The following is a 23905-nucleotide window of genomic DNA, read 5'->3' as shown; positions in this document are numbered from 1 at the left end:
GACAACACTTCCTGGCAGTCCAATGTTTTGCAGTGTTAATACCACCATGTATGCCCATTAGGATGTAATCATTGCTGTGGAGGATGAGAGGAGGAGGATTGCACACCATGCCCCTATGACAACTCTGAACTAGCAGAGGATAGCCAGGAACGGCTGTCATGGGCATACCTCCCTTAGGTCGTACTTAATGTATGTGAAAGCTGAAGAACCGCATTATCACCTTTCACAGCAAAAGGTGATTGTGGGGAGGGGAGTTTTTCTTACCCTTTATAAACTGACAGTATATATAGGAGGCAGAAGGAGCTGACAGGAGTAGTAGTCCTTGCTCTCAGTCAGTGCAAGGAGGTCCTGTGGATCTCTCACAACCTCTCACTACACACTGTGTCGCTCTGCTGAACCTGCCCGTGACTCTGCAGAATACCTAGAAACACCTCCCCAACCTATCCGCACGCACTTAGAAGCAGAAACACCGGGAAGCTTCACGCCACAGAGTCCGAGCCTGTCTTCTCCTGCCAGCACACAGCCATGGGCACCCCATCTCCCCAGACTGAACCTCAGCTCCAAAAAAGGTAAGTGCAAGAACAATTCCTTCCTCCAAGGCAGAACCCCTTCATCTGCTCTCAACTACAATCCCCAGGATGCACTGACTGCAGCCTACAAGGCATGATGAGACTTGTAGTTCCATCACCGCAGGATGCAGGAGGTGCATTACGCCTGTGCAAGACTATAATTAGTTCCTTTTTATCAAATTTCTCAGATTCTTTAAAAAAAATAAAAATATTAAATTATGCATTGACAAGTAGGCCTAGTCTATGTCAAGACTTTGTTATGTGCAGGTAACTTTTCACTAGTCATCTCATCATCATCCCTTACCTGCAATTTATCCCATCATGTAGACATCTTCTTACAAAAATATGTGTTAAATTTAGATTCATATCTAAAAGATTCAACATCTCTCACTAATATTTTGAAGACTATAGAGGGGAAAGAAAACTATTGATGGTTAACCCTGGAAGTACCACCCCCCCATTCGAATATTATGTATATAGATGATCTTGGTATCAATTTGCATTTCTCAATTTTTCAATGAAGATCCACTTATGCTGTTAGATCAAGGGGATTTCATTTTGTAAGGGATCAGATTCATATTGACCCAAAAAGTTTTCCTATTTTTGGATCAAACCTATCAACAGATCCGGGGGACCGCTATGGGTACAAGATTCGCACCCAGCTTCACAAATCTGTTCATGGGGAAATTTGGGGACCTAATACATTTACAAAACGAAGTATTGGGAAGACAATATAGTGTTTTTCCAACAGTATATAGATGATCTAGTTTTTATTTGGGATGGAGATACAGGAACGGTGGAACAATTCACTGGGTATCTGAATGACAACATTTGGGGACTCTCCTTTACCAGTACTCACAACCAATCCAGAATAGAATATTTAGATTTAGAATTGTCCAATGAGGGCCCTTCTATTCTAACCCGTGTGGATAGCCACATCGAGAAATGGAAGGTTTACATTCCCTATAGCCAATTCAAAAGATCAAGACGATATTGCACTCGAGATAGCGACTTCCATGAACAACGAGAGGTCCTAAGCACGAGATTCTTAAGCAAGGGATAGCCTCGCAGTGCGGTCAGCATGTGAAAGGGCATCAGAGTTGACACAGGCAAAATGTAGTGTTTGGAAGCTGCAAATGTGAACAATCCAGACGCATGTGTGGTGAACACGTTAAATAAACACAGGTCTAACATAAGGAAAAACATTCTCAAGCACAGAGACATGCAGCTGACAAACACGAAGGTTCCTACCTAGGTTTTAAAATTATCCCTATTGAGCAGATACCGGTACATCAACGTAATCAGGGCCGGTACAAGGATTTTTGCCAACACAAGCGAAGCTACATTTTAGCGCCCCCCCCCCCCCCACCTCGCAGCTCACCTGACCCTGGTCCAGTCTGCAGCAGCCGGCCTCTCCTCTGTGTGGTCCTGGTATCTTCTCTCTGCTTCAGACAATCGCTGGTTTGAAGACCGTATTTTTCGCCCTCTAAGACGCACCTAGTTTTTAGAGGAGGATAATAAGAAAAACATATTTTCCATTACACCTCAGGTCAGACCAGCAATCAGACCCCCAATGTTAATCAGACCTCAGATCAGACCCCAATGCCTCAGATCAGACGCCTATGTCAGACATCAGCCCCCCATGTCAGCCATTACCCCCCATGTCAGCCATCAGCCCCCCATGTCAGCCATCATGCCCCCATGTCAGCCATCATGCCCCCCATGTCAGCCATTACCCCCCCATGTCAACCATCAGCCCCCCATGTCAGCCATTACCCCCCATGTCAGCCATCAGCCCCCCATGTCAGCCATCATGCCCCCATGTCAGCCATCATGCCCCCCATGTCAGCCATCAGCCCCCCATGTCAGCCATTACCCCCCCCCATGTCAGCCATTATGCCCCCATGTCACATTTCTCCCCCTCCATGTCACATTTCCCTCCCTCCATGTCACATTTCTCCCCCTCCATCCATGTCACATTTCTCCCCCTCCATCCATGTCACATTTCTCCCCCTCCATCCATGTCACATTTCTCCCCCTCCATCCATGTCAGATTTCTCCCCCTCCATCCATGTCACATTTCTCCCCCTCCATCCATGTCACATTTCTCCCCCTTCATCCATGTCACATTTCTCCCCCTCCATCCATGTCACATTTCTCCCCCTTCATCCATGTCACATTTCTCCTCCTCCATCCATGTCACATTTCTCCCCCTCCATCCATGTCACATTTCTCCCCTCCATGTCACATTTCTCCCCCTCCATCCATGTCACATTTCTCCCCCTCCATCCATGTCACATTTCTCCCCCTCCATCCATGTCACATTTCTCCCCCTCCATCCATGTCACATTTCTCCCCCTCCATCCATGTCACATTTCTCCCCCTCCATCCATGTCACATTTCTCCCCCTCCATTCATGTCACATTTCTCCCCCTCCATCCATGTCACATTTCTCCCCCTCCATCCATGTCACATTTCTCCCCCTCCATCCATGTCACATTTCTCCCCCTCCATCCATGTCACATTTCTCCCCCTCCATCCATGTCACATTTCTCCCCCTCCATCCATGTCACATTTCTCCCCCTCCATCCATGTCACATTTCTCCCCCTCCATCCATGTCACATTTCTCCCCCTCCATCCATGTCACATTTCTCCCCCTCCATCCATGTCACATTTCTCCCCCTCCATCCATGTCACATTTCTCCCCCTCCATCCATGTCACATTTCTCCCCCTCCATCCATGTCACATTTCTCCCCCTCCATCCATGTCACATTTAAGAAAATAAGAAGCTTCATTTTTCCGGCCTCTCCCAGGGTGTGCCCTAAGGCAGCCGCTTGGTCTTCCTTATGGTAGCACCGGCCCTGAACGTAATGGTCTACAATCCATAAGAAGACGAGAAATCCTTTTGGTCTTAATGGAGCTTTTGAAATTAATTTATGATTTGTATGTATTTATTTTTTCTTTATACTTATATTCATGTTGATATGGGATATGTAGGCAAAATCTCGTGATTATGTATATTCACACACAACCAGTTATTGTGCGTATTGTATATAGACACAGATCTCACAGAATATATATTTTTTTTATATCATATTAATTTTAAATGCATACATTTTAATTTCATTTTGATTTCTTATTAATTAATCATTTATAATACAGTTGGTCAGTACCAGAGTATTGTCCCTCTGGAAATTACTATCAATTGAATCTAAACATGTCGTCTATGTGTGCGATTCTTTCGATCACATGATTGGGGTTACTTTCATATGGTTCCCCTCCCATAGTCATGTAATTATAAGGTCTGAGTAATAACCAATACAATATTATCATTATCATCACAGGCAGGATTATAACCTCTGTATAGATGACTCTAGGTCCACCATTCATAGGTGATGTCCCTTTACAAGTATAATGCTCAGAGTGATGTCACAGCATGGTGGCTCAGTGGTTAGCACTGGGGTTCTGGGTTTGAATCCGACCAAGGACAACATCTGCATGGAGTTTGTATGTTCTCCCTGTGTTTGTGTGGGTGTTCTCCGGTACTCCAAAGACATTCTACTATGGAATTTACACAGTGATATCACAGTACAGAGATAATAAACACAGTGATGTCACAGTACAGAGATAATAAACACAGTGATGTCACATTACAGGGATTATACACACAGTGATGTCACAGTACAGAGATAATACACACAGTGATGTCACATTACAGGGATTATACACACAGTGATGTCACAGTACAGAGATAATACACACAGTGATGTCACATTACAGGGATTATACACACAGTGATGTCACAGTACAGAGATAATACACACAGTGATGTCACATTACAGGGATTATACACACAGTGATGTCACAGTACAGGGATTATACAAATAGTGATGTCACATTACAGGGATTATACACATAGTGATGTCACAGTACAGGGATAATAAACACAGTGATGTCCCAGTACAAGGATAATAAACACAGTGATGTCACAGTACAAGGATAATAAACACAGTGATGTCACAGTACAGAGATATAACACAGTGATGTCACAGTACAGGGATAATAAACACAGTGATGTCACAGTACAGGGATAATAAACACAGTGATGTCACAGTACAGAGATAATAAACACAGTGATGTCACAGTAAAGGGATAATAAACACAGTGACGTCACAGTACAGGATAATGCACACAGTGATGTCACAGTACAGAGATAATAAACACAGTGATGTCACAGTACAGAGATAATAAACACAGTGATGTCACAGTACAGGGATAATAAACACAGTGATGTCACCGTACAGAGATAATAAACACAGTGATGTCACAGTACAGAGATAATAAACACAGTGATGTCACAGTACAGAGATAATAAATAAACACAGTGATGTCACAGAACATAGATAATTAACACAGTGATGTCACAGTACAGAGATAATTAACACAGTGATATCACAGTACAGGGATAATAAACACAGTGATGTCACAGTACAGGATAATAAACACAGTGATGTCACAGTACAGGGATAATAAACACAGTGATGTCACAGTACAGGGATAATAAACACAGTGATGTCACAGTACAGGATAATAAACACAGTGATGTCACAGTACAGGGATAATACACACAGTGATGTCACAGTACAGGGATAATAAACACAGTGATGTCACAGTACAGGGATAATACACACAGTGATGTCACAGTACAGGATAATAAACACAGTGATGTCACAGTACAGGGATAATACACACAGTGATGTCACAGTACAGGGATAATAAACACAGTGATGTCACAGTACATGGATAATAAACACAGTGATGTCACAGTACAGGATAATAAACACAGTGATGTCACAGTACAGGATAATAAACACAGTGATGTCACAATACAGGGATAATAAACACAGTGATGTCACAGCACAGGGATAATAAACACAGTGATGTCACAGTACAGGGATAATAAGCACAGTGATGTCACAGTACAGAGATAATACACACAGTGATGGCACAGTACAGGGATAATAAACACAGTGATGTCACAGTACAGGGATAATAAGCACAGTGATGTCACAGTACAGAGATAATACACACAGTGATGTCACAGTACAGGGATAATAAACACAGTGATGTCACAGTACAGAGATAATAAACACAGTGATGTCACAGTACAGAGATAATAAATAAACACAGTGATGTCACAGTACAGAGATAATAAATAAACACAGTGATGTCACAGTACAGGGATAATAAACACAGTGATGTCACAGTACAGGATAATACACACAGTGATGTCACAGTACAGAGATAATAAACACAGTGATGTCACAGTACAGAGATAATACACACAGTGATGTCACAGTACAGGATAATAAACACAGTGATGTCACAGTACAGAGATAATAAACACAGTGATGTCACAGTACAGGGATAATAAACACAGTGATGTCACAGTACAGAGATAATAAACACAGTGATGTCACAGTACAGAGATAATAAACACAGTGATGTCACAGTACAGAGATAATAAACACAGTGATGTCACAGTACAGAGATAATAACACAGTGATGTCACAGTAAGAGATAATAAATTAAACACAGTGATGTCACAGTACAGAGATATACACACAGTGATGTCACAGTACAGAGATAATACACACAGTGATGTCACAGTACAGGGATAATACACACAGTGATGTCACAGCACAGGGATAATAAACACAGTGATGTCACAGTACAGAGATAATACACACAGTGATGTCACAGTACAGAGATAATACACACAGTGATGTCACAGTACAGGGATAATACACACAGTGATGTCACAGCACAGGGATAATAACACACAGTGATGTCACAGCACAGAGAAATACACACAGTGATGTCACAGTACAGGGATAATAAACACAGTGATGTCACAGTACAGGGATAATAAACACAGTGATGTCACAGTACAGAGATAATAAACACAGTGATGTCACAGTACAGAGATAATAAACACAGTGATGTCACAGTACAGAGATAATAAATAAACACAGTGATGTCACAGAACATAGATAATAAACACAGTGATGTCACAGTACAGAGATAATAAACACAGTGATGTCACAGCACAGAGATAATAAATAAGCACAGTGATGTCACAGAACATAGATAATACACACAGTGATGTCACAGTACAGGGATAATAAACACAGTGATGTCACAGTACAGGGATAATAAACACAGTGATGTCACAGTACAGGGAGAATACACACAGTGATGTCACAGTACAGGGATAATAAACACAGTGATGTCACAGTACAGGGATAATAAACACAGTGATGTCACAGAACTGTGTATCTAAGCCTATTATGTATGACACTCTCGGCACTGTGCTTTTCTGGCATGCCAGGGGTTAATCATTGGGACACTGTGGTGACATTTTGTAATAATTGGGTGAGGAAATCTCATGGAGCATCAGTCTGACATTACACCAGGTGCCCCCACCCCCGGGCACCACTTCTCCGGTCAGGAGGGCAGTCTCGTGGTGGCGGGGGTCTACCTCGTTTGGGAAGGGCTGCTCCTAGGCATTGTTATTTGGGGGGGAAAAGGAAAAGACACTTCCTGTCTCAGAGTCTTACTCTGCCGAGTTCTAGGAGTGAGATTTACCCATTTATAAATGGGGAACTCCGCCAGCCGCCTCAAGAACCTGCCGTCTCCTTTCTCCTTAAACTTCTGCTGCAAGGAGGAGGAATTGCCCGAGGAAGAGGTGCCGCTGACCGAGGAGGGGACCCCCAGGTGAGTGGTCACTGAGGCGAGCACAGTCCGGCAGGTAGAGGATGGAAGCAGCTGCACATCTGTACTTAGACATAGGGCATGGATGGTGCCGCGCTCCGGAATCCCGTCAGTTTTGTGACTTTTTGGGCTTATTTGTGCATTTTGCATTGTTATTCCACTTACTCTAGATGAAGAGTGGGGTACCTGGAGCAAGAAAACTGTCCATGATGACATCTGTGACCAGATGGTCAGTGGTTCACCGAAGATGTCCGTGAAGTATCCGTGTTTGGTTCGCGTGTCCGTTTTTTGCACTCTTTGTGTCATCTGTATTCCACGGACACAGCCAGGCTGAAAATAGTTTCATGAGCGTCTGAGTATCTCCTGCCAATGGTCCGTCACAGACTAAGGGCTCATGCACATAACTGTAACATGTTTTGTGGTCCGCAAACTGTGGATAGCGGCTGTGTGCGCTCTGCATTTTGCAGAACGGAACGTCCAGCCCATTATAGAACTGTCCTATCCTTGTCCGTAATATGGACCAGAATATGAAATGTTCCATCTGTTTTTGCTGTGCCGCGGAACGGAAATATGGATGCGGGCGGCACACAGAGCGCTGTCTGCGTATTTTGCGGATGCTGAAATAATATAAGGTCATGCGCATGAGCCCTAAACACGGATGACATCCGTGTTGTTCTGTGGTTTTCATAGACCATAATGTACATGAGGGATAGGTAATCATGGAATAGGGCGCGCTTCCGTTGTGTCGCCATGGACCACATTGAAGTCAGTGGGTACGTGTGCTGTCCATGGAGAGCCACGTCCGCGATTCCCTGATGTCAGAAAAAGGCCTTAGGCTACTTTCACACTCGCGTTTGGTGCGGATCCTTCACCGATAATACAACCGCCTGCATCCGTTCAGAACGGATCCGTTTATATTGCCTATAACATAGCCAAGACAGATCCGTCCTGAACACCCTGTTATAAGGGAAAATAATAAAATGAATAGAACACCTTCAGTAAAGAAGTCCGGGTTCGGGTCTGGGTACCACACTCAGTTTTTTCTCACGAGTGTGCAAAACGCATTGCACTCGCGCGGAAAAAAATCAACATCGGAACGCAATCGCAGTCAAAACTGACTGCAATTGCCTGCCTACTTGTGCGGGTTTCCCGCAATGCACTCGCGACGCATCCGGAACGCCTGTGTAAAAGAGGCCTAAAGGGGTTCTCAAGGAAAAATGATTATTTAGCGAGTGCCCCCAGGCAGGATTATACTTACCTGCTCCACATCACCGCAGAAGAGTATATGCTCCAGGCATGGCCAACCTGCGGCTCTCCAGCTGTTGTAAAACTACAACTCCCACCATGCGCTGCTGTAGGCTGATAGCTGTAGACTGTCCGGGCATGATGGGCGTTGTAGTTTTGCAACAGCTGGAGAGCCTCAGGTTGGCCATCGTTGTGCTAGACAATGCTCTGTGACTCCAGACTGATACATTGTAGCAAACTGGAAATCTCTGCGGCTGCGGCTGCTGATGGGTCAGCTCACATTACCATTGTGTTGTCAAACAGAGGAACAGGAAAAAAAGGAAACAAAAAAGTGATGGGTGTAACGTTGAGCACGGGCTGTGCTCCGTCTGTGCCAGATCCGTCAGGTTTTGGTTATTTTTGATGAGAGAAAAAGTTCTGTATTTTCTTCTGTTAAAAATAAGTGAAGCCTGAAGGATCTTGCACAGACGGAGCACAGCCCGTGCTCAACGTTACACCCATCACTTTCTTGTTTCCTTTTTTTTCCTGTTCCTCTGTTTGACAACACAACGGTAATGTGAGCTGACCCATCAGCAGCCGCAGAGCTCTCCAGTTTGCTACAATGTATCAGTCTGCAGTCACAGAGCATTGTCTCAAGACTGATACAATTGTATCCTGTTCTCTCCTGAGAGCAGGACCCGCTCTGTACAGGTTTACTGCCTCTGAATGGAAACTGCAATGTTTTCATTCACTGACAGCAATCAAAGCTTGAAAATAGTGATCTATTAGAAAAATGCCTATTGTATAAGCTTTATGAACCTGCTTATAAGATAGGAAAACGTCTGAGTTTAATGTCTGGATCTCGTGATTGGTGCCTCGTCATCACCATGATAATTTCAGGCTCTGCACCCAAGTGCTAGGGGCTATCCGATCTGCAGCGCGCGCGGGCGCAGGTGATGGGGCGCATTCACTATAGTAAAGTCTGCGCCTATTTTCAGAGGTAAAAAAGCTGTTTCAGACCGTCTTCTTCTGTAAGTCTCATGTACCAATTGGTGTTGCACCTGTTTAGGACGTGTTTGCGCCTTGTTCGTCCAATTCTTAGGCCTCATGCACACGACCGTTGTTTTATTCCGTGTCCGTTGTGCTGTTTTTCGTGATTTTCTGCGGATCCATTGATTTTCAATGGGTCTGTTGAAAACTCGGCTAATGCACCGTTTGCCACCCGTGTCCGTGATCCATGGTTCCAGTCCGTCAAAAAAATATAACCTGTCCAATTATTTTCGCGGAAAATGGTTCGCGGACCCATTCAAGTCAATGGGACCGCTAAAAAACGCGGAGGCACACAAGATTGTCATCCGTTTTTTTCCTATCATTTTCATGGCGAACCTGTCTTAGACTTTTTTTTACTTTCCTTTATGTCTGGTGGTCCTCCAAAAATAAAGGATGACACACAGGAACAAAAACGGACACGGATCACGGAACAACGGAACCCCATTTTGCGGACCGATAGAAACAACTGTCGTGTGCATGAGGCCTTATTTTGAGACTAATTTTTGGAGTTGTTTTGTGCCTTATTTTCTATGTATTTACATTGTGTGCCTTTTTTTGCACCTAAACAGCCTTATTTCTACTCTACTCCTGACCAGGCGTATTTTTCCTATATGTTTTAAGGGGGAACTTGCGCAATTTTTGGCATTGAAAGAGATAGGGGCCCATTTACTATTGTGCATTCACCTGTTTTCATGAGTAAAAAGCCTAAGTGACGCGTGAAAACCAACGCACATGTATACAGCCCCATTGAAATGAATGGGTCCGGATTCCGTGCGGGCGCAATCCGTTCGCCTAACGCATTGCACCCGCACGGAATACTCGCTCGTGTGAAAGGGGCCTAAATTCCATCCTATTTATGTAGGTGTGCACCAGATTTTGTTGTAAAAACAGTCTAATTTCTACACCACCCCAGGGCTGGCGTACTTTTCTGGCTCTGTTTTGAATGGTAAATTGCTCCACAATTTGCCTACTTTCACGGAGACGTTCGCTAACATTCAGCTCACTTGTGCCACATTTTTATGCGCATTCTAGTAAGACCAGTTTAGTGAATATAAACCTGTCTTACAAGAAAACGACCACTAGAGGTCAGACTTAGGCCTCTCGCACACGACCATATGGCTTTTTCTGTATTTTGCGATCCGTCTTTCACGTTTTTTGTTTCAGTAGTCTTTCCGCTTCCGTTCCGTTTCGCTGTTCCATTTTTCCGTTTGGTTTCCGTTTGTGATCCAATTTTGAGAGATCGCAAAAGGAAACGGAAGCATACAATAATGTTTAAACAGTAAGTACATAAAAAAATTGGGCTGGGTATAAAATGTTCAATAGATGGTTCCGCAAAAACGGTATGGATACGGAAGAAATACGGATGCATTTCGTATGCATTCCGTTTTTTTTTAGGACCCATTGAATTGATAGGAGTCACGGATAGTGTTTAGCGAACTTGTGTTTTAAGTTCGGCGTCTAAAGTTCAGCTTCAGGTTATCGAAGAATCGCGTTATGGATTCAAAATTCCGTTATGGTCCGTGGTAGCGGAATCCATAACGGGATTCTTCGATAACCCGAACTTTAGACACCGAACTTAAAACACAAGTTCGCTCAACACTAGTCGCGGAACGTTATTTGCGGGCAATAATAGGACAAGTTCTATCTTTCAGCAGAACGGAAATACGGAAACGGAATGCATCATATGGAGTACATTCTGTTTTTTTCCCGGAACCATTGTAATGAATGGTTCCGCATACGGACCGCAAACAGAATCTGCAAAAACGAAACTGAAAAAAAAATGTTTGTGTGCAAGAGGCCTTAAAGGGTTTCTACCACTTAGGCGTCACATATTTAGCTGTCAGACACTAGCGATCCGCTAGTGTCTGCTCTGCCCAACCATCCTAATATAATTGCTTTTGGGGCGGTGGTTTGGCTAAAAAAACTACTTTTATTAATATGCTAATGAGCCTCTAGGTGCTATGGGGGCGTCATTAGCACCTAGAGGCTCCGTCTACCTTTAGAAACTGCCGCCCCCAGCGCGTCCCTCCAGCCCGCCCATCTCCTCCTGAATGCGATCCTCCTTGTGAGCGCCTGTATTCGGCGCATGCGCAGTAAATGTCTGACAGCTTCCCTGCTCAGACATCTCCACTGCGCCTGTTCCTCAGAGCACTATGGCGTCATCGCGCAGGCGCAGTGGAGATGTCTGAGCAAGGAAGCGGTCAGACATTCACTGCGCATGCGCAGAATACATACGAGGATCGCATTCAGGAGGAGATGGGCGGGCTGGAGGGACGCGCTCGGCGGCGGCAGTTTCTGAAGGTAGACGGAGCCTCTAGGTGCTAATGACGCCCCCATAGCACCTAGAGGCTCATTAGCATATTAATAAAAGTAGTTTTTTTAGCCAAACCACCGCCCCAAAAGCAATTATATTAGGATGGTTGGGCAGAGCAGACACTAGCGGATCGCTAGTGTCTGACAGCCAAATATGTGACACCTAAGTGGTAGAAACCCTTTAAGCAAAAAATACAGCCCAGATTTATTAAGGGTTAATAAATGAGGCGCAAGTTGAAGACAGACTTTGCTGATATGTCTGTTTAGTTTTTTTTTATTTAAAAGAAAGGCGAGCTTAGTAAATGGCCCCCCTTTTTTCCGGTCATTTGCACAATTTTTTCATGCGTAAACCAATGAGACAAGTCTTAGTGAATATGAACCCGTTTTACACTAAAACAACCAAACCAAACACGATTAGGCCTCATGCACACGACCTGCGGTCTGCAAAAAATGGATCTGCAAAAAATACGGATGACGTCCAAGTGCGTCCTGTATTTTGCGAAACGGAACATCTGGCCCCTGATAGAACAGTCCTATCCGTGTCCGTAATGCGGACAATATTAGGACATGTTCTATTTTTTTGCGGAATGGAAATACGGAAACAGAATGCACACGGAGTAACTTCCATTTTTTTTGCAGACCCATTGAAATGAATGGTTTAGTATACGGTCCGCGAAAAAAACGGATCGGACACGGAAAGGAAATATGTTGGTGTGCATGAGGCCTTAAAGGGGTTGTCCGGGTTCAGAGCTGAACCCGGACATACCCTTATTTTCACCCCGGCAGCCCTCCTGAGCCTGGCATCGGAGCATCTCATGCTCCGATGCGCTCCCGTGCCCTGCGCTAGATCGCGCAGGGCACGGGCTCTTGTGTTTTCAATAACACACTGCCGGGCGGTAACTTCCGCCCAGCAGTGTGTTCGGTGACGTCACCGGCTCTGAGGGGCGGGCTTTAGCTCTGCCCTAGCCGTTTTACTGGCTAGGGCAGAGCCAAATCCCGCCCATCAGTGCCGGTGACGTCACCGGGCTGCCTGTCAGCCCCATAGAGAGCCCGGTATGTCACCGGAACTCAGAAAAATGCCTTTGCCCTGCGCGATTTAGCGCAGGGCAAAGGAGAGCATCGGAGCATGAACTGCTCCGATGCTCATGTCAGGGGGGCTGCCGGGGTGAAAATGGAGGGCTGTCCAGGTTTAGCTCTGAACCCGAACAACCCCTTTAAGCTGATTTATTCTGGGATCATAAATTTGAGGTAATGAAGACGGGGGTTTCAAATATTCCAGTCTTTTTTTACTCCTAAAAATGTGCCCCACAGAGTATTGTCTAGACCAGGGGCCAGCTGCTGTGAAACTACAACTCCCAGCATGCACACTTGCTCTGTGGTGCTTGTAATTCCCATAGAAGTGAGAGGAGGACTCTGGGAGTTGTAGTTTCAGAACAGCTGGCGTGCCGGAGGCTGCCGCTCCCTGGTGTATTGTATTCACCCACTCTGTACAGGATTACTGACTATGAATGAAAATGACAGTGTTTTCATTCACTGACAGCAATCAGAGCTTGAAAATAGAAAGTATAAAACAATAAAAAAAATCTATTAGAAAAGCTATAAGCTTTATGGGGGTCATTTATTAAGAAATATACACCACTTATTGGCGTATTTAAGGCGCCGATTTTGTTGCAAAGGGATTTCCGCGCTCAAGGTGGTGGAAAAAGGGGGCATGGCGTGGGTGGGTGGGTGGTCCCATTTACCATTTTCTATGCCACCAAAGGAGCTGGCCTAGTTTAAATCATGTCGCATGGCCGGCGGAACCAAGCGCCAAAGCTCTGTAGAGCCCTGCGCCTATAACTTTGGCGCATCCGCGGCCAGCGCAAGGGAATTAAGGCCGGCGTATGAAGGTGTAGGTGTGACAAGTTGCTTGGAATGTGTCTGAGTTTAATGTCCAGATCTCGGGATTTGTACCTCGTCGTCACCATGATAATTGCAAGCTCTGCAGCCAAGTGCTAGGGGCTATAGGATGTGCAGAGTGCGCGGGTGCAGGTGATGATATCTGAACGCCTCCCAGGGGTCTGTCTGACAACCCCGGCCCCGCACCTGACACTATCCCGTGCAGGCAGCACCGTGTCGTGTTCCCTCATTGTATCCTGCTGGGAAAGGGAACAATGATGGTAGCCGGCCCTGCCAGACACTGGATCATTTCTCACAGGGAATGGACCTCAGCTGGGTTAACCCTTTAAGAAACATTTTAAGTCAGCCAGCCATAGACCATAGGATGAAAAAGAGGCATGAGGCACAGCAAGATGGGTAGGACCCCAGGCAGGGTGCGGGGATTTATACTAGAGAACCCATACTGTAGATTTGCCTACATGTGTATGGGGACGGCTCTGCAGCATAGGGTTGTTTCTGCTGATAAAAGGGAGAGCGCCGTACATTTCTGCCACAAATCTGCTGCGTGTGAACACTCCCTAAGGCCTCATGCACACGGCCGTTGTTTTGGTCCGCATCTGAGCCGCAGTTTTTGCGGCTCGGATGCGGACCCATTCACTTCAATGCCTGCCGGATCCGTCAAAATGCATGCAAACTGATGGCATTTGTCAGACGGATCAGGATACTGAAATGCTGGATCCGTCTCTCCGGTGTCATCCGGAAAAACGGATCCGGCATTTATTTTTTCACATTTTTTGTGGTCTGAGCATGCACAAACCGCAAAAACGGATCAGTTTTGCCGGAACACTCGAGGACGGATCTGGCATTAATGCATTTCAATAGGAAAAAATGCCGGATCCGGCATTCCGGCAAGTGTTCGGAACTTTGGACGGAGATAAAACCGTAGCATGCTGCGGTATTATCTCAGTCCTGAAAAGTCAAAAATACTGAACTGAAGACATCCTGATGCATCCTGAACGGATCGCTCTCTATTCAGAATGCATGGGGATAAAACTGATCAGTTATTTTCCGGTATAGAGCCCCTAGGACGGAACTAAATGCCGGAAAAGAATAACGCAAGTGTGAAAGTACCGTAGGGGCTTTTATTATTTAGTTTATTCAGGATTAGAAAGACACATCTGCTCTCATGTGCATCGGCTGTGTTGGTATTAAATTGCAGTTCCAGGCACGGCCATGTGCAAGAGGGGTGCTGTTTTAAAGAAAAAAGAGCCTTTTTCCTACTCCAGACAGACACTTTGGGTTCATTCACATCCAGACTCTCCTGTCCCCCTCCAGACCGCTCTGTCCCCCTGTAGACTCTCCTGCCCAACTCCAGACTCCTCTGTCCCCCTCCAGACTCCCTTGTCCCCCTCCAGACCACTCTGCCTTCCAGACTCTCCTGTCCCCTCTAGACTCCCCTGTCCCCCTCCAGACTCCTCTGTCCCCCTCTAGACTCCCCTGTCCCCCTCCAGACCACTCTGTCCCCCTGTAGACTCTCCTGCCCAACTCCAGACTCCTCTGTCCCCCTCCAGACTCCCTTGTCCCCCTCCAGACCACTCTGCCTTCCAGATTCTCCTGTCCCCTCTAGACTCCCCTGTCCCCCTCCAGACTCCTCTGTCCCCCTCTAGACTCCCCTGTCCCCCTCCAGACCATTCTGTCCCTCTAGACTCCCCTGTCCCCCTCCAGACCACTCTGTCCCCCTGTAGACTCTCCTGCCCACCTCCAGACTCCTCTGTCCCCCTCTAGACGCCCCTGTCCCCTTCCAGACCATTCTGTCCCTCTAGACTCCCCTGTCCCCCTCCAGACCATTCTGTCCCCCTGTAGACTCCTCTGTCCCCCTCCAGACTCCTCTGCCCCCTTCTAGACTCCTCTGTCCCCCTCCAGACCAATCTGTCCCTCTAGACTCCCCTGTCCCCCTCCAGACCATTCTGTCCCTCTAGACTCCCCTGTCCCCCTCCAGACCACTCTGTCCCCCTGTAGACTCTCCTGCCCAACTCCAGACTCCTCTGTCCCCCTCCAGACTCCCTTGTCCCCCTCCAGACCACTCTGCCTTCCAGACTCTCCTGTCCCCCTCTAGACTCCCCTGTCCCCCTTCAGACTCCTCTGTTCCCTCCAGACTCCTCTGTCCCCCTCTAGACTCCCTTGTCCACCTCCAGACTCCTCTGTCCCCCTGTAGACTCCTCTGCCCACCTCCAGACTCCTCTGTCCCCCGCTAGACTCCCCTGTCCTCCTTCAGAATCTCCTGTCCTCCTCCAGACCATTCTGTCCCCCTCCAGGCCGCTCTGCCTTCCAGACTCTTCTGTCCACCTCCAGACTCCTCTGTCCTTTTCTAGACTCCCATGTCCCCCTTCATACTCTCCTGTCCCCCTCTAGACTCCCCTGTCCACCTCCAGACTCCTCTGTCCCCATCCAGACTCCCTTGTCCCCCTCAAGACCACTCTGTCCCTCTCCAAACTCCCCTGTCCACTTCCAGACTCCTCTGTCCCCATCCAGACTCCCTTGTCCCCCTCAAGACCACTCTGTCCCCCTCCAGACTCCCCTGTCCCCCTCCAGACCACTCTGTCCCCCTGTAGACTCTCCTGCCCACCTCCAGACTCCTCTGTCCCCCTCCAGACTCCTCTGCCCCCCTCTAGACTCCCTGTCCCCCTCCAGACCATTCTGTCCCTCTAGACTCCCCTGTCCCCCTCCAGACCACTCTGTCCCCCTGTAGACTCTCCTGCCCAACTCCAGACTCCTATGTTCCCCTCCAGACTCCCTTGTCCCCCTCCAGACCACTCTGCCTTCCAGACTCTCCTGTCCCCCTCTAGACTCCCCTGTCCCCCTGTAGACTCCCCTGCCCACCTCCAGACTTCTCTGTCCCCCTCTAGACTCCCCTGTCCCCCTCTAGACTCCCCTGTCCTCCTTCAGAATCCCCTGTCCTCCTCCAGACCATTCTGTCCCCCTCCAGGCCGCTCTGCCTTCCAGACTCTTCTGTCCACCTCCAGACTCCTCTGTCCTTTTCTAGACTCCCCTGTCTCCCTCTATACTCCTTTGTCCCCCTCTAGACTCCCTTGTCCCCCTCCAGACCACTCTGTCCCCCTGTAGACTCTCCTGCCCACCTCCAGACTCCTCTGTTCCCCTCCAGACTCCCTTGTCCCCCTCCAGACTCCTCTGTCCCCCTCTAGACTCCCCTGTCCCCCTCCAGACTCCTCTGTCCCCCTCTAGACTCCCCTGTCCCCCTCCAGACCATTCTGTCCCTCTAGACTCCCCTGTCCCCCTCCAGACCACTCTGTCCCCCTGTAGACTCTCCTGCCCACCTCCAGACTCCTCTGTCCCCTTCTAGACTCCCCTGTCCCCTTCCAGACCATTCTGTCCCTCTAGACTCCCCTGTCCCCCTCCAGACCACTCTGTCCCCCTGTAGACTCCTCTGTCCCCCTCCAGACTCCTCTGCCCCCTTCTAGACTCCTCTGTCCCCCTCCAGACCAATCTGTCCCTCTAGACTCCCCTGTCCCCCTCCAGACCATTCTGTCCCTCTAGACTCCCCTGTCCCCCTCCAGACCACTCTGTCCCCCTGTAGACTCTCCTGCCCAACTCCAGACTCCTCTGTCCCCCTCCAGACTCCCTTGCCCCCCTCCAGACCACTCTGCCTTCCAGACTCTCCTGTCCCCCTCTAGACTCCCTTGTCCCCCTTCAGACTCCTCTGTTCCCCTCCAGACTCCTCTGTCCCCCTCTAGACTCCCCTGTCCACCTCCAGACTCCTCTGTCCCCCTGTAGACTCCCCTGCCCACCTCCAGACTCCTCTGTCCCCCGCTAGACTCCCCTGTCCTCCTTCAGAATCTCCTGTCCTCCTCCAGACCATTCTGTCCCCCTCCAGGCCGCTCTGCCTTCCAGACTCTTCTGTCCACCTCCAGACTCCTCTGTCCTTTTCTAGACTCCCATGTCCCCCTCCATACTCCCCTGTCCCCCTCTAGACTCCCCTGTCCACCTCCAGACTCCTCTGTCCCCATCCAGACTCCCTTGTCCCCCTCAAGACCACTCTGTCCCCCTCCAAACTCCCCTGTCCACTTCCAGACTCCTCTGTCCCCATCCAGACTCCCTTGTCCCCCTCAAGACCACTCTGTCCCCCTCCAGACTCCCCTGTCCCCCTCCAGACTCCCCTGTCCCCCTCCAGACCACTCTGTCCCCCTGTAGACTCTCCTGCCCACCTCCAGACTCCTCTGTCCCCCTCCAGACTCCTCTGCCCCCCTCTAGACTCCCCTGTCCCCCTCCAGACCATTCTGTCCCTCTAGACTCCCCTGTCCCCCTCCAGACCACTCTGTCCCCCTGTAGACTCTCCTGCCCAACTCCAGACTCCTATGTTCCCCTCCAGACTCCCTTGTCCCCCTCCAGACCACTCTGCCTTCCAGACTCTCCTGTCCCCCTCTAGACTCCCCTGTCCCCCTCCAGACTCCTCTGTCCCCCTCCAGACTCCTCTGTCCCCCTCTAGACTCCCCTGTCCACCTCCAGACTCCTCTGTCCCCCTGTAGACTCCCCTGCCCACCTCCAGACTTCTCTGTCCCCCTCTAGACTCCCCTGTCCCCCTCTAGACTCCCCTGTCCTCCTTCAGAATCCCCTGTCCTCCTCCAGACCATTCTGTCCCCCTCCAGGCCGCTCTGCCTTCCAGACTCTTCTGTCCACCTCCAGACTCCTCTGTCCTTTTCTAGACTCCCCTGTCTCCCTCTATACTCCTTTGTCCCCCTCTAGACTCCCTTGTCCCCCTCCAGACCACTCTGTCCCCCTGTAGACTCTCCTGCCCACCTCCAGACTCCTCTGTTCCCCTCCAGACTCCCTTGTCCCCCTCCAGACTCTCCTGTCCCCCTCTAGACTCCCCTGTCCCCCTCCAGACTCCTCTGTCCCCCTCCAGACTCCTCTGTCCCCCTCTAGACTCCCCTGTCCACCTCCAGACTCCTCTGTCCCCCTGTAGACTCCTCTGCCCACCTCCAGATTGCTCTGTCCCCCTCTAGACTCCCCTGTCCTCCTTCAGAATCCCCTGTCCTCCTCCAGACCATTCTGTCCCCCTCCAGGCCGCTCTGCCTTCCAGACTCTTCTGTCCACCTCCAGACTCCTCTGTCCTTTTCTAGACTCCCCTGTCTCCCTCTATACTCCTTTGTCCCCCTCTAGACTCCCTTGTCCCCCTCCAGACCACTCTGTCCCCCTGTAGACTCTCCTGCCCACCTCCAGACTCCTCTGTTCCCCTCCAGACTCCCTTGTCCCCCTCCAGACTCTCCTGTCCCCCTCTAGACTCCCCTGTCCCCCTCCAGACTCCTCTGTCCCCCTCCAGACTCCTCTGTCCCCCTCCAGACTCCTCTGTCCCCCTCTAGACTCCCCTGTCCACCTCCAGACTCCTCTGTCCCCCTGTAGACTCCTCTGCCCACCTCCAGATTGCTCTGTCCCCCTCTAGACTCCCCTGTCCTCCTTCAGAATCCCCTGTCCTCCTCCAGACCATTCTGTCCCCCTCCAGGCCGCTCTGCCTTCCAGACTCTTCTGTCCACCTCCAGACTCCTCTGTCCCTTTCTAGACTCCCCTGTCCCCCTCCATACTCCTCTATCCCCCTCTAGACTCCCCTGTCCACCTCCAGACTCCTCTGTCCCCCTCCAGACTCCCTTGTCCCCTCCAGACCACTCTGCCTTCCAGACTCTCCTGTCCCCCTCTAGACTCCCCTGTCCCCCTCCAGGCTGCTCTGCCTTCCAGACTCTCCTGTCCCCCTCTAGACTCCCCTGTCCCCTCCAGACTCCTCTGTTCCCCTCTAGACTCCCCTGTTCCCCTCCAGATTCCTCTATCCCCCCTCCTCTAGACTCCCCTGTCACCCTCCAGACTCCTCTGCCCCCTCTAGACTCCCCTGTCCTCCTACAGAACCCCCTGTACCCCTCCAGACCATTCTGTCCCTCTAGACTCCCCTGTCCCCCTCCAGACTCCTCTGTCCCCCCTCTAGACTCCCTTGTCCCCCTCCAGACTCATCTGTCCCCCTCTAGACCCCCCTGTCCTCCTCCAGAACCCCATGTCCCTCTAGTCCCCGCTGTCCTCCTCCAGACCCCCCTGTACCCCTCCAGACCATTATGTCCCTTTAGACTCCCCTGTCCCCCTCCAGACTCCTCTGTCCCCCCTCTAGACTGCTCTGTCCCTCCTCTAGACGCCCCTGTCCCCCTCCAGATCCCCATGTCCCTCTAGACTCCCCTGGCGATAGCTTATTTCCCATGAGAAGAAAAAGATCAGGAATATGGAAATCTGTACTTCACACTTGCGGCAGAGGATTCCGGCAGGCAGTTCCGTCGCCGGAACTGCCTGCCGGATCCGGAAATCCGGACGCAAACTGATGACATTTATCAGACAGATACGGATGCGGATCCATCTGACAAATGCATTGAAATACCGGATCCGTCTCTCCGATGTCATCCGGACAAACGGATCCGGTATAATTTTTTTGGGCATTTTTAAAGGTCTGCGCATGCGCAGACCGGAAAGCCGGATCCGTTTTGCCGGAACACTTTATGCCGGATCCGGCACTAATGCACTTCAATGTAAATTAATACCAGATCCGGCATTCCTGCAAGCAGTCAATATTTTTGGCCGGAGAGAAACTGCGGCATGCTGCGGTATTTTATCTGTCCAAAAAACATAAGAGGGACTGAACTGATGCATCCTGAACGGATTGCTCTCCATTCAGATGCATTAGGATAAAACTGATCCGTTTTTTTCCGGTATTGAGCTCCTGTGATGGAACTCAATACCGGAAAACAAAAACGCTAGTGTGAAAGTACCGTAACTGCCTGGTCCTAACTTGTCCCCAACAACTGCAATCAGCAGAGACTTGAAACACCCACCTCCATATTCCATGGTTGGCCGATCCCACCAAAAGCAGTGGTTTCGGAGGCCATTCACCTAATTTGTTGGGGTTTAGTTGGGGCTCTCCATGTAGCACTGGGCGCGGGTTTCTTTATTATGGCTCTGTACAACCTCCGAGGCTGGTGTATATTTTACATTTGGTGCAGTTCCGTCTTTGGTTCGATGTAAGGAGGGTAAACGTGTATTCGCCTTGTCAGGAAAATACTACTTGTTCTACTTGAAGAGACAGTGGGGGACATTTATCAATAATGGCGTCATTTGCGCCCAAAAAGTACTAACGTTACAAATCAAAATTGGTGAATTGTTTATCTCATATATCAAAAGGCGCAGAGCACTTGCAAAATGTGCCTTTTTTAAATATCAACTTGATTATTTGCCTATTTCTTTTGATTTGCAACATTTTAACGCCAATAGCACTGAAATGCTCCATTTCAGCCACCCCCCTGTCCAGACCGCACTTGCGACTTTTGAAGCATATTTGCGACATTTCCACTTGTAAATTGCAACTTTTGATATATTTGTTGCAAATTAAAATGCCATTATTTTTGGCGCATTTTAGGCCATAATTCTGGCACAACATGTTTAATAAATGTCCCCCAGACATTGTCAGAAGGAGCCTGAGGATGACGAGAACATCTGGATTGTGCACCACGATGCTGGTGGTCATGTCCATCAGGAAGCGTTGGCGGGATGGAGGCGGAAGGGAGTAATGTGGGACCTGGGGAGATGCCGCTTACTGGGTCAGCTGGGGAGACGACATTTTATGCTCAGCCCAATTTTTTCTATGTAATTACTGTATACTGTATATGCCATACGGAAAAACAGAACAGAAAAACGGAACAGAAATGGAAACAACGGATTCGTGAAAAACGGACTGCAAAACACTGAAAAAAAGGGCCTCTTTCACACGACCGTATGGCTTTTTCAGTGTTTTGCGGTCCGTTTTTCACAGATCCATTGTTCTGTTTTTTGCTTCTGTTGTGTTTCTGTTCGTTTTTTCGTTCCGTTTTTCCATATGGCATTTACAGTAATTACATAGAAAAAACTGGGCTGGGCATAACATTTTTAATAGATGGTTCCGCAAAAACGGAACTGATACGGATGCATTTCCGTATGTGTTCTGTTTTTTTTGCGGACCCTTTTACTTTAATGGAGCCACGGAACGTGATTTGCAGGAAATAATACGACATGTTCTATCTTTCAACAGAACGGAAAAACGTAAATACGGAAACGTAATGCATACGGAGTACATTCCGTTTTTTTTTGCGGAACCATTAAAATGAATGGTTCCGTATATGGAACGCAAAAACGGAACAAAAACTGAAAAAAGGCCAAGGCCATACGTTGTGTGAAAGCCCATTCTGTGGACCGCAAATTGCTGTCCGCAATGCACGGGCACCGTCCGTGGGGCAGGCGCATGGGGATCGCAGACCCATTAACTTGAATGGGCCAGCGATCCTTCCGTTCCGCAAAAATATAGAGCAAGTTCAATCTTTTTGCGGTGCGGAACGGAACCCCAGAAAGCCCTCCGTAGTGCTTCCGTAGTGATCCATTCCATTCCGCATCTCCGGATTTGCGGACCCATTGAAATAAATGGGTCCGCATCCGTGATGCTGAATGGCCACGGAACGGTGCCCGTGTATTGCGGGTCCGCAAATGCGGTCTGCAATACGGCATCACACAACGAGCCCTAAGACTGCAGAGCATTACCCCCAGGCCAGTCTCAGACAAGCATATTCCAGGCGTGTTTATGCCTCCATGTTACAGACACGTGTTGCGGCTGACCGAGCTATGCTCTGTGATGCGGTGAGCTTGCGGCGGTGGCCCCCGGCTGTGCTGGAACACTCATTCAAAATACGGACGCCTATACGACTGGAATATACTGATCGAAAACTGGTCTTAATTAAGAGCTCATGCACACGAACATATTTGTCCGTCTCCATTCCACGTTTTTTTTTTTGCATGTCCGTGTTTTGCGGACCCCAAAATACATACGGTCATGTGGCTGGTGCAGACAGATGCCGATTCATTCAACTTGGAAAAACTTCAAACTTCAAAAATAGAACATGTTCAAGTGAATGGGTCCACATCCATGATGCTGCGCGCAAACGGCTCGCAATACGGGCACTGGTCATGTGCATGAGCACAAAGCAAACAGCGGGTCCGTAATATATGGGCTTCACTTGAATGGGTCCGCAGTCTGGAAGGTGCGGTGCAGAACAGAGGCACGGAACCTCACGGAAGCTCTACGTAACGCTTCCGTGGTTTTCTGTTCGTGCCTCCGCACTGCAAAAAAGTAATAATTCAATTGCAGACGGATCACTGATCTATTCAAGTTGAATGGTGTAATACTCTGCAGCCTGTCTGGGGGTCTGGGTATAATACTCTGTAGTCTGTCTGGGGGTCTGGGTGTAATACTCTGCAGCCTGTCTGGGGGTCTGGGTGTAATACTCTGCAGCCTGTCTGGGGTCTGGGTATAATACTCTGTAGTCTGTCTGGGGGTCTGGGTGTAATACTCTGCAGCCTGTCTGGGGGTCTGGGTGTAATACTCTGCAGCCTGTCTGGGGTCTGGGTGTAATACTCTGCAGCCTGTCTGGGTGTGATACTCTGCATCCTGTCTGGTTGTAATATTCTGCATCCTGTCTGGGGGTCTGGGTGTAATACTCTGCAGCCTGTCTAAGGGTCTAGGTGTAATACTCTGCAGCCTGTCTGGGTACAATATTCTGCAGCCTGTCTGGGGTCTGGGTGTAATACTCTGCAGCCTGCCTGGGTGTAATACTCTGCAGCCTGCCTTGGTGTAATACTCTGCAGCCTTTCTGGGTGTAATATTCTGCATCCTGTCTGGGGGTCTGGGTGTAATACTCAGCATTCTGTCTGGGTGTAATGCTCTGCAGCCTGTCTGGGTGTAATACTCTGCAGCCTGTCTGTGCGCAATATTCTGCAGCCGGTCTGGGTGTAATACTCTGCAGCTTGTCTGGGTGTAACACTCTGCAGCCTATCTGGGTGTAATACTTGGCATTCTGTCTGGGTGTAATATTCTGCAGCCTGTCTGGGGGTCTGGGTGTAATGCTCTGCAGCCGGTCTGGGTGTAATACTCTGCAGCCTGTCTGGGTGTAATGCTCTGCAGCCGGTCTGGGTGTAATACTCTGCAGCCTGTCTGTGCGCAATATTCTGCAGCCGGTCTGGGTGTAATAC

The 23905-nt window shown here is 48.8% G+C and overlaps 1 protein-coding gene across 2 annotated transcripts in view; it reads left to right on the top strand.

Annotated features, from left to right (window-relative positions):
• Window positions 1-307: 307 nt before the first annotated feature.
• Window positions 308-23905, top strand: part of LOC122938785 (nitric oxide synthase, endothelial-like) — a 91628-nt gene continuing 68030 nt past the window's right edge. Inside the window, exon 1 of one of the 2 annotated variants that reach the window (XM_044294555.1) lies at window positions 308-569. In XM_044294555.1, coding sequence (XP_044150490.1) covers window positions 526-569 — 44 coding nt within the window. In that variant the 5' untranslated portion in view covers window positions 308-525. Of the gene's footprint in view, window positions 570-7084; window positions 7349-23905 lie in introns of those variants that run through there. The other variant, XM_044294554.1, reaches the window with a different exon arrangement.

The sequence above is a fragment of the Bufo gargarizans genome, chromosome 5 (assembly GCF_014858855.1).
Source record: "Bufo gargarizans isolate SCDJY-AF-19 chromosome 5, ASM1485885v1, whole genome shotgun sequence".
Classification (NCBI taxonomy): Eukaryota; Metazoa; Chordata; class Amphibia; order Anura; family Bufonidae; genus Bufo; species Bufo gargarizans.
This window is presented reverse-complemented; position numbering and strand designations above follow the sequence as displayed.